The sequence below is a fragment of the Chiloscyllium plagiosum genome, unplaced genomic scaffold, assembly GCF_037043375.1.
Source record: "Chiloscyllium plagiosum isolate Xiang-an unplaced genomic scaffold, Cpla_swu_hap1 HiC_scaffold_5, whole genome shotgun sequence".
Lineage (NCBI taxonomy): Eukaryota > Metazoa > Chordata > Chondrichthyes > Orectolobiformes > Hemiscylliidae > Chiloscyllium > Chiloscyllium plagiosum.
Window position 1 is genome coordinate 81,394,001 of NW_028270143.1, and position 10,933 is coordinate 81,404,933.

At 43.7% G+C, this 10,933-nt stretch overlaps 1 protein-coding gene across 3 annotated transcripts in view; it reads right to left on the reverse strand.

Annotated features, from left to right (window-relative positions):
- hacd1 (3-hydroxyacyl-CoA dehydratase 1) overlaps positions 1 to 9,545 on the reverse strand; it is a 73,356-nt gene extending 63,811 nt beyond the window's left edge. Inside the window, exon 1 of one of the 3 annotated variants that reach the window (XM_043690388.2) lies at positions 9,391 to 9,545. In XM_043690388.2, coding sequence (XP_043546323.1) covers positions 9,391 to 9,503 — 113 coding nt within the window. In that variant the 5' untranslated portion in view covers positions 9,504 to 9,545. Of the gene's footprint in view, positions 1 to 9,316; positions 9,336 to 9,390 lie in introns of those variants that run through there. The other 2 variants (XM_043690387.2, XM_087987366.1) reach the window with 2 other exon arrangements.
- Between the last annotated feature and the right edge of the window lie 1,388 nt (positions 9,546 to 10,933).

Below are 10,933 nucleotides of genomic sequence, written 5' to 3' on the forward strand. Positions count from 1 at the left end.
CAATCAGTAGGATGTGGAATGTAAACGATTGTGGTGAGATCTGTTTGAACATAACTTACTGCGTGGTCCATTCAGCACTCCCCTCCGCACCCCACCTCCAAGCCACAATCTCTTCCCCTCTCCTTGATCTGCAAATCAGAGCCTCCTTCATACTCATTCGGCCTCCCCAACCTCTGAGTCACAGCCTCTTCCCTGTTCCCCGAACTCAGTCATGGCCTCTACCCCCTCCCCTATGTCACTTCACACTCCTGGGATGCGGATTCAGTCCAGAGGTGGGCCTTCAAAATTGCAGTATAAATACCAAGATTCAAGGAGTGATGGTTTTTACCGCACCTTTCTTTTTGAAAACAAACAAGACTTTCAAAGCTGGTCCTGCCTCACTGCTAATCTGCCAGTTATAAAGTCACACCGAATGGAAACAGACCCTTTGGTTCAATTTTTCCAACATGACCAGGTATCCCAAACTAAACTAGCCCAATTTGCCTACATTTGGCCTATATTCCTCTAAACCTTTCCTATTCTTGTACCTGTCTTAAGTATTGTAACTGCACCTGCATCTAACACTTCCTTTGGCAGTTCATTCCATATATGCACCATCCTCTGCATGAAAACAATTGCCCCTCATGTCCTTTTTAAATCTTTCCCCTGTCATTTTAAACTTATGCCCTCTAATGTTGGACTCTCCTACCCTCAGAAGATATACCTTGGCTATGCCCTTCATGATCTTATAAACTTCTAAGGTTACCCCTCAGCCTACTATGCTCCAGGGGGAAAAGTTCCCAGACTATCCAACCCCTCCTTATAATTCAAACCCTCCAGTCCTGTTAACATAATTGTAAATCTTTCCTGTACTCTTTCCAATTTAATAGTACCTTTTAGATAGCAGAGCAACCAGAGTTGTACGCAGTACTCCAAAAGTGGCCTAATGTCCTGTAAAGCCACAACATGATATCCCAACTCCCACACTCAACGCTCTACCCATCATCCTTACAGCCATATACAAATTCAGCAATGTCCAAGTTAAAGTTGTCATTCAGCTTTCATACTCCTTCACACCCTCATTTTATTCCTTCTTCTCTAACTACGACAATACATCAAATCTATAGGCACTTCAGTTACTAAGGCTCTAAGGCCTGCTTCACTTGAAGTGATTGTTCAAGAGGGGAAAGAAGCAAGTGGAAGCATTTCCTGAAAAAAAAGGGATTAGAACAGCTCCAGGATTTACGAATTGGCAGAGTTTGCACTTACCAAATTGGAGTTCCAGCTTCAGACTGAATGTGGATTTTGAACCATTACCAGAGCTGAGTGTTGGAGAGCCAATCAGGGTGCAAACATTCAAGAATCTTAACAAAATCTAGTACAAGTGACAAATTGGGACCTACAAGGAGCAGGTATCAGCTTGATTAAATCACGTAGAAGTAAATGACCAATTTTGCCTTCACAGTTGCAGGCACATACGCCCAACTGCAGGCAGCTGATCAGGAAGAGATGGATGCACCAGCTACATAGATCTAAAATCAAATCTGGGAGGTCTCAGCACAACAGATATATCACAGCAATAGTTCTTTGTCAAATAATATCACCCAAATTAACAATGAGAACACCACACACACACCATAAGAGACCAGCACGATACAAGGATTGTGTACAGAATGCATATGCATTTCTCAGGGTCTTAGGTCTAACCATCTTCAGCTCTTCAACAATGACTGTCCCCCATCACAAGGTCTGAAGTGGAGATGTTTGCCAACGATTGCACAATGAACAACACCATTTATGACTGAAGCAGTCTCTGACCAAATGCAGCAATATCTAAACAATACCCAGGCTTGGGAGCTAAGTGGCAAGGTGTGGTGTTCCCATCTATCTGCTTCCCTTGTCCTTCTATCTTCAACTGCTTCATCGATTACCTTCTTTCGATCATAAGAGCAGAAGTGGGAATACGCAAACAAACAATCTTCAGAACCATTTGTGACTTCACAGATATTGTTGCATTAGAACACACAATGCTTCAGTATCAGGACAATAACTTGGCTGGGGCTGACAGTGGTAAGTAACATTTGCACCACAACTGCCAGACAATGACCATCACCAATAAGAGGCAATCTATCCATCACCCTCTGACATTTAGTGTTATTAAGATCACTGAATCCCCACCATGAACATATGCGGATTTTGGGGAAGGGAGGGTTTACCATTGACAGAAACTCAACTGGACTTGCCACATAGTGTTTACAAGATCAGGTCATTGGTATATTGCAGCAAGTAACTCACCTAACTCCCCAAAGCCTGTCCACCATCTACAAGGCACAAGTCAAAAGTGTGATGGAGTAGTCAGTTTGTCTGGATGAGTGCAGCTCCAACAACACTCAAGAAGCTTAACATTATCCAGGACAAAGTAGGCAGTGTGATTGGCAATCTCTTCACCACTGACACTCAGTAGCAGCAGAGTATACTATCTACAAGACGCACTGCAAAATAAAAACACCAAAGATCACAATACAGCACCTGGCAAATCCACAACCAAGTCAACGGCAGCAGATGCATGGGAACACCACCGCCTGCAAATTCCCCTCCAAGCCACTCATCATCCTGACTTGGAAATTTATCACCATTGCTTCACTATTGCTGGGTCAAAATCCTGGAATTCCCTCTCTAATGGCATTGTGCATCTACATGCAACACATGGACTGCCGCAGTTCAAGGAATTAGTTCCCTACCACGTTCTCAAGGGCACCGAGGAACAGGCAATAAATTCTGGCCGAAAATCCAAATATACCACATCCACTGGCCCTATTCCCTTATCTTCTGTCCTCAAGACCTGTCCTACCTGCCAATCTCCGGTCCCACCTATTCGTTTCACCCTCCCCTCTGACCTATCACCTCCATCCCCACCCCCATTCACCTATTGTACTCTTTGCTACATTTCCCCACCCTCCTCTCTGACCTATCACCTCCATCCCCACCCCACCTCACCTATTGTACTCTTTGCTACTTTGTCCCCAGATTCAACCCCCCATTTATCTCTCCACTCTGGAGGCTCCCCGTTTCTATTCCTGATGAAGAGCTTTTGCCCGAAACGTCGATTTTCCTGCTCCTCGGATGCTGCCTGACCTGCTGTGCTTTTCCAGCATCACTCTGATCTATCCCCTGATCAGCTTTGCTTATAACATCCTCAAGAATTCTCATTTGTTGGCCATTATTTCCCCTTCACAAATCCATGTTGACTTTACCAAATCAGTTTATCTTTGAAAAATCCAGTAATCACATCCCTTGATAATAGATTCTAGTATTTTCTCTACAAGTAACAGCACATTAGAAGGTACATGGTCCCTCATTCCCTTTCGTAAAGGGTGGGTTGACATTTGCAACTCTCTAATTTACAGAATTAGAAACATCACTTATGCATCCACCATCTCTATAGTCATCACCTTCAGCACCTCAGGTTGAAGTTTTGCGGATCCCAAGGATTTGTCAATTTGCAGTCCCCTTAATTTCTCCAATACTACTTTTTCTACTGATAAAGTCTTTTTAGCTTTTCTACTTCAGATAACCTGCATTGTTTTTATTCTACCTGAATTCTCTTTCAGGTTTCCATTTCCTGAAAGCTAGATTATGCTTTCTCTGACCTCACCGACAAATGCTCCTGTAAAGACATTGAACACACTTGTAGTTGCCCTTCTTCTTCTTGCACAGGTCCCATGTGTCTCAGAAGCAAATCCAATGCCACAGAATTTAAGTCATTCCTCCTGTACCAATTTTTCAGCCACAAGTTCATTTGCTTAATCTTTTTGCTTCTATACTCACCAGCATATGTGAATAATCCTAACATTAAAGCCTCAAAGGTCCTCCTGCCTCACTCCCTAAATTCTATTCAGGTCCTCATTCCCCTGTCTAATTATGTCACTGGTGCCAATGTGAATTATGACCTCTGGATCTTCATCCTCTTCCAAACAAAATGTCCAGCAGTCACTCTGACATCCATGGCTCTGGCACCAGACAGAAGTACCAGTCTTTGAACTGCCTACAACTATTGCCCTTCCATTGTTCTTCTGCCCAATCTATGCAGCTGAGCTATTTATGGTGGCACAAGTTTGGCTCTTGCCACATTCGTCTGATGAATCATTACCTTCACCAATATGCAAAACAGAATTGGGAAATTCCTGAGCCTGTTTGGTCTTTGCAAGCTACCTCTTACTGCATCATTCATTCCCTCTCTTACTGCCTCATCTTAATCTGCAATGTGACCAATTTGTTAAACATGCAATCCATATAGTTTTCAACTTCATGGTGCCACACTGTGACTTCAGCTCTGTTGAGTTCTAAAACCCAGAGCTCTCATTGTTTCAGTTGGTTACACTTCTCACACTATCAGGGTAACTAGGGAGAGAAGAGGGGCCCTCAAAGATCAGCAAGGCGGCCTTTGTGTGGAGCCGCAGGAAATGGCAGAGATACCAAACGAGTATTTTACAGTGTTTACTGTGGAGAAGGACTTCGAAGATATAGAATGTAGGGAAATAGATGGTGACATCTAGATTGGTGACTCAGATTTCTCCAGTTTCCTCATTTCCCCTCCCCCCACCTTGTCTCAGTCAAATCCCTCGAACTCAGTACCGCCTTCCTAACCTGCAATCTTCTTCCTGACCTCTCCGCCCCCACCCCACTCCGGCCTATCACCCTCACCTTGACCTCCCTCCACCTATCGCAATTCCAACGCCCCTCCCCCAAGTCCCTCTTCCCTACCTTTTATCTTAGCCTGCTGGACACACTTTCCTCATTCCTGAAGAAGGGCTTATGCCCGAAACGTCGATTCTCCTGTTCCTTGGATGCTGCCTGACCCCCTGCTGCGCTTTTCCAGCAACACATTTTCAGCTCTGATCTCCAGCATCTGCAGTCCTCACTTTCTCCTCGAACATCTTGAAAAATGTTCATATTACAGAGGTGGTTGTGCTGGATGTCTTGAAACTACATAAAAGTGGATAAATTCCCAGGACATGATCAAGTATAACCTAGAACTCGATGGGAAGCTAGACAAGTGATTGCTGGGCCCCTTGCTGAGATACTTGTATCATTGATACTCACAGGTGAGGTGTCAGAAGACTGGAGGTTGGCTAACGTGATGCCACGGTTTCAGAAAGGTAGTAAGGAAAAGCTAGAGAACTATAGACCAGTGAGCCTGACGTCAGTGGTGGACAACTTGTTGGAAGGAATCCTAAGGACAGGATGTACATTTATTTGGAAAAACAAGGACTGATTACGGATAGTCAACATGGCTTTGTGCATGGTAAATCATGTCTCACAAACTTGATTGAGTATTTTGAAGAAGTAACAAAGAGGATTGATTAGGGCAGAGCAGTGGACGTGATCTATATGGATTTCAGTAAGGCATTCGACAAGGTTCCCCATTTGGATGTGAGCATTAGAGATATAGTTAGTATGTTTGCAGGTGACACCAAAATTGGAGGTGTAGTGGACAGCGAAGGTTATCTCAGATTACATCGGGATCTTGATCACATGGGCCAATGGGCTAAAAAGTGGCAGATGGAATTTAATTTAGATAAATGCAAGGTGCTGCATTTTGGGAAAGCGAATCAGAGCTGGACTTATACCCTTAACGGTAAGGTCCTACAGAGTGTTGCTGAACAAGGAGACCTTACAGTGCACATTCATAGCTCCTTGAAAGTGGAGTCGCAGGTAGATAGGATAATGAAGGCGGTGTTCGGTAAGCTTTTCTTTATTGGTCAGAGTATTGAGTATAGGAGTTGGGAGGTCATGTTGCAGTTGTACAGGACATTGGTTAGGCTACTTTTGGAATATTGCATGCAATTCTGGTCTCTTTCCTATTGTGAAACTTGAAAGGGTTCAGAAAAGATTTACAAGAATGTTGTCAGGGTTGCAGGATTTGAGCTATACGGAGAGGCTGAACAGGCTGGGGCTGTTTTCCCTGGAGCTTCGGAGGCTGAAGGGTGACCTTATAGAGGTTTATAAAATCATGAGGGGCATGGATAGGATAAATAGACAAAGTCTCTTTCCTGGGGTCGTGGAGTCCAGAACTAGAGGCAATAGGTTTAATATGAGAAGGGAAAGATATAAAAGATACCCAAAGGACCACCTTTTCACACAGAGGGTGGTGTGTGTACGGAATGAGCTGCTAGAGGAAGTGGTGGAGGCTAGTGTAATTGCAACATTTAAAAGGTATATAGATGGGTATATGAATAGGAACGGTTTGGAGGGATATGGTCTGGGTGATGGTAGGTGGGACTAGATTGGATTAGGATATCTGATTGGCATGGACTAGTTGGACCAAAGAATCTGTTTCCGTGCTGTATATCTCTATGACTCTATCTAGACCATATTAAGTATCAACAACTTGCCCCATGTCACAGAATGGGCATTTCACACAGCAAATCTATTCTGCCATGCCTGAAGTTTACTTTCAGGCTTTAAACTGGAGGCTAGAATGTAGAAAGTAAAATTATTCATCAATGAGCTACAAATAATCTAATTCTTTCAAAGAGAGTTAAAAAAAAAATCACACAGCACCAGGTTATAGTTCAACAAGTTTATTTGGAAATACAAGCTTTCGGAGCGTTTCTCCTGACAAAGGAACAGCACATCAAAAGCTTGCACTTCCAAATAAACCTGCTGAACTATTACCTGGTGTTGTGTAATTTTTAACTTTGTCCTCCCCAGTCCAACACCTGCACCTATACATCATGCCTTTCAAACCAACAATGAAACTGGATGTTCACCAAATAATTAGCTTATAACGTTACTGTGAAGTGACTGTTTGATTCTGATTTACAAACATAGCTATGTGAAGCTATATGAGCAATAGCAGATCCCTGCTATTACTGCCAGGTAACTATAGGCTCCAAGCCCAACACATTTATATCTGCATTGCCAGTACATTTTCTTGCAAGTCTGTTTCTCACAACTCCCTTTCCAAGAAACCACAGCCAACCTTTCAATCACACCTTGAAAATAACCATCCTTTTTTCTGTTTTTTTGTGCAGTTTTCATGCAACACTCCCAACACCCCAATTTCCTGTTAGCTCTATTAGTGCGCTTTCCAAGCTCCAACTAGAATTCTAGTTCCTTTACACTCCTCTCCACGTCTCCACCTCTTCTAAGACGCTCCTCCCCACCACCCAACCAATTCATTAACCAGCTCTTCAACCATGCTGTATGACCTCTTCATTTATCTTCTTCTTTGATTTGGCATCCATTTTTTGCTTACACCTTTGAATCTCTTTGGGGACTTTGTTCTCCCCTAAGTATAAGGTATTGTGGGATTGTAAATAGCTGAAAATGTGTTGCTGGAAAAGCGCAGCAGGTCAGGCAGCATCCAGGGAACAGGAGAATCGACGTTTCGGGCCTAAGCCCTTCTTCAGGAATGAGGAAAGTTTGTCCAGCAGGCTAAGATAAAAGGTAGGGAGGAGGGACTTGGGGGAGGGGCGTCGGAAATGCGATAGGTGGAAAGAGGTCAAGGTGAGGGTGATAGGTCAGACTGGTGGGGGCGGAGAGGTCAGGAAGAAGATTGCAGGTTAGGAAGGCGGTGCTGAGTTCGATGGATTTGACTGAGACAAGGTGGGGGGAGGGGAAATGAGGAAACTGGTGAAATCAGAGTTCATCCCTTGTGGTTGGAGGGTTCCTAGGCGGAAGATGAGGCGCTCTTCCTCCAACCGTCGTGTTGTTGTGGTCTGGCGATGGAGGTGTCCAAAGACCTGCATATCCTTGGTGGAGTGGGAGGGGGAGTTGAAGTGTTGAGCTACAGGGTGGTTGGATTGGTTGGTCCGGGTGTCCCAGAGATGTTCTCTGAAACGCTCCGCAAGTAGGCGGCCTGTCTCCCCAATATAGAGGAGGCCACATCTGGTGCAGAGGATGCAATAGATGATGTGTGTGGAGGTGCAGGTGAATCTGTGGCGGATATGGAAGTTTCCTTTGGGGCCTTGGAGGGAGGTGAGGGGGGAGGTGTGGGCGCAAGTTTTGCATTTCTTGCGGTTGCAGGGGAAGGTGCCGGGAGTGGAGGTTGGGTTGGTGGGGGGTGTGGATCTGACGAGGGAGTCACGGAGGGAGTGGTCTTTACGGAATGCTAATAAGGGAGGGGAGGGAAATATATCCTTGGTGGTGGGGTCCGTTTGGAGGTGGCGGAAATGACGGCGGATGATGCGCTGTACATGGAGATTGGTGGGGTGGTAGATGAGGACCATTGGGGTTCTGTCCTGGTGGCGGTTGGAGGGGCGGGGCTCAAGGGCAGAGGAGCAGGAAATTAAATTGTAAATAGTTGTTCCCGCCAAATGAATTTATCAGGTAACTAAATATGATTTGCAATATTAATACCAGAGTTAACTAGATTGCTGATCCATAACTGGATTTTCATCCTTCATAAGTTTACTCATGTTAAAACATGACCCAATATGTTACATCTGGATGGTCAACCTACTTAGTTTATCAGATCAAAAATGATTGCTCTTGAAACTCAGAATTAGTGTGCAAAGCTTTGAAAGACATCTTTGCGATGATATATCATCACATCCAATGCCAAAATATCACATTAGCATGTGTTCACTTCTGCAAACCTCAAACACATTGCTGGGATCTTCTAATTAAGTCACTGGCATGAAATAAAGCAATACAGTTTCAAACATTTAAACAGTTCATAAAATAGAACTATATAATTTCATTTTATATTTCAAAGAAATATAAAGAGTATGGTAATTTCAAGTCAACCGCTGACAGAGTTTTTAATCAAAGGTTTAGTTTAATAATTCTTATACATTAAGACAGAAGAAATGAATCGAGTCAATCGACTTTCGCTATGGAAATGATAACGACTTGGTTTAGACACGTATTCCTCTTATTTTATTTCCTTATATCAAGTGAAACCATTAGCCGAATGCTAAATAGCTTCACGCTTCGTGCCCTTTTTTTAGATCCAGGGTACACATTAATGTTCTGCTCCCCAGAGAACCATACCCTAAACTACTCGGGGAAATCTGCCTAGGAAAGCAGAACGACCTCCCTTATGGCATTCCTCTCTCCATGGTGTCAATCTATACTTAACAACAGTTGCGAAGAAAGATGACGCAGCTTCTGTAATCAACCTAATAAGGGAATACAAATCTAACCAAGCGCCCCCTCCATTCAAGACACTCCAGTGTGTGTCATATGAAATTATTTTTTTGTGCAACTGAATGAACAACACCAATCACTTAAATAAAACACGCCAATCTCGTCCTCGCCCGCATGTTTGCACCAGTGTGTTGCCTTGAGATAAATGCGTTAAGATGAATTTATTGAGAAAGAAGCTTACTGTACTGCAGAGCCAGGCTTCACAGAAGCATTGATGCAGTGTTACAGCGCACAGCAATGAACAGACTATCCTACCCGGCCGTCATGGTAATGTTGTAGAATGTGAGCCAAGCGGTAGCAAACGGGCTGAGAGGCTTCTTCTTGGTTTCTTTCTCTTCCATCGAGCCATCCTCCTCGCTGGGCGCCATGGCACCGGGTGACTAAATTAAGAAAGTCCAAGCTAACAGCTGAAGCCCGACCACGGCCACGCGCCTCGCTCCCCTTGGGATCTGCGCGCACTCACGGCGGCGCGCATTAAGCCACCACACCACTCTACACTGAAACGCACAGAATCTATTTTTTACTCGGCGAGGAGCAGCAAATGTTTTTTGCAGCTGCTGAGATTTATGTATTTATTTTATATTATATGGCTCATATAATATAAAAGGAATTAATTATTGTCATCATTTTTAACATAAACATATATTTGGTCATTATAATTCTACTGTCAATACATCATTCAGTAGTTTCCCTACAGTGTGGAAACAGGCCCTTCGGCCCAACTAGTCCACACCGACCCTCCGAAGAGTAACCTACCCAGACCCATTCCCCATATTTACCTCTGCCTAATGCACCTAACACTACGGGCAATTTAGCAAGACCAATTCCCCTAACCTGTACATCTTTGGACTGTGGAAGTAAACCGGAGCACCTGGAAGAAACCCACGCAGACACCAGAGAATGTGCAAACTCCACACAGTCACCCTAGGCTGAGAATCGAACCCAGGTCCCTGGTGCTACGAGGCAAGGTGCTATCTCTGCTGGCTATGTTATGTTAGCTTACTGTAATTGCAACATTTCTGCTATCCGCAAGGCTTTTACCGTACCTGCTCGATGTGCCATAATTTGAAAGTTGTAAAAAATAAATCTTCAAGAGCTTCCTGAGCAGGATTCGGGTCAATCTACATCTGACATTCTGCTGTGAAAACTCTGTTCTCATTTTGACAGCTGAAAATCATATGGGAGTTCTGCAAATTAGATTGTGAGGAACTTTTGCCTCGTTGAGAAGAACAGCTTCTTCCCTGCTGTTACTGGACTTTTGATCAGACCTCTCACATATTAAAACTGACCTGCATCTGTAACACTAAATTCTGTTCTATGAAGTATGATTTGCCTGGATAGCATATAAAACATTACTTTTCACTGTATCTCAGTACATGTGACAATCGTCAAATCAAATCAGAATGGGAGGGATATAAGATAATTAGCAAAGGAAGTGAATGTGAGTAAATCTTTTTCGCACAGTGACTAGTTAAGATCGGAAATGCACTGTCTTAAAATGTAATGGAGGCAGGTTCAATTGAGGCATTCAAAAGGACATTTTAATCATAGTCTCATACAGCATGGAAATAGACGCTGAAGTCCAACCAGTCCACGGTGACATATTCCCAAACTAAACTAGTCCCATCTGCCTGTGTTTGTCCCATCTCTCCAAAACTTTCTATTCATGAACTTATTGAAATATCTTTTAAAGTTTGTAACTATATCTGCATCCACCATTTTCTCTGGCAGTTCATGCCCCACACAAGCCATTTGCTGTGTAAAATGTTGCCCCTTGTCCTCTTTAAATCTTTCTCCT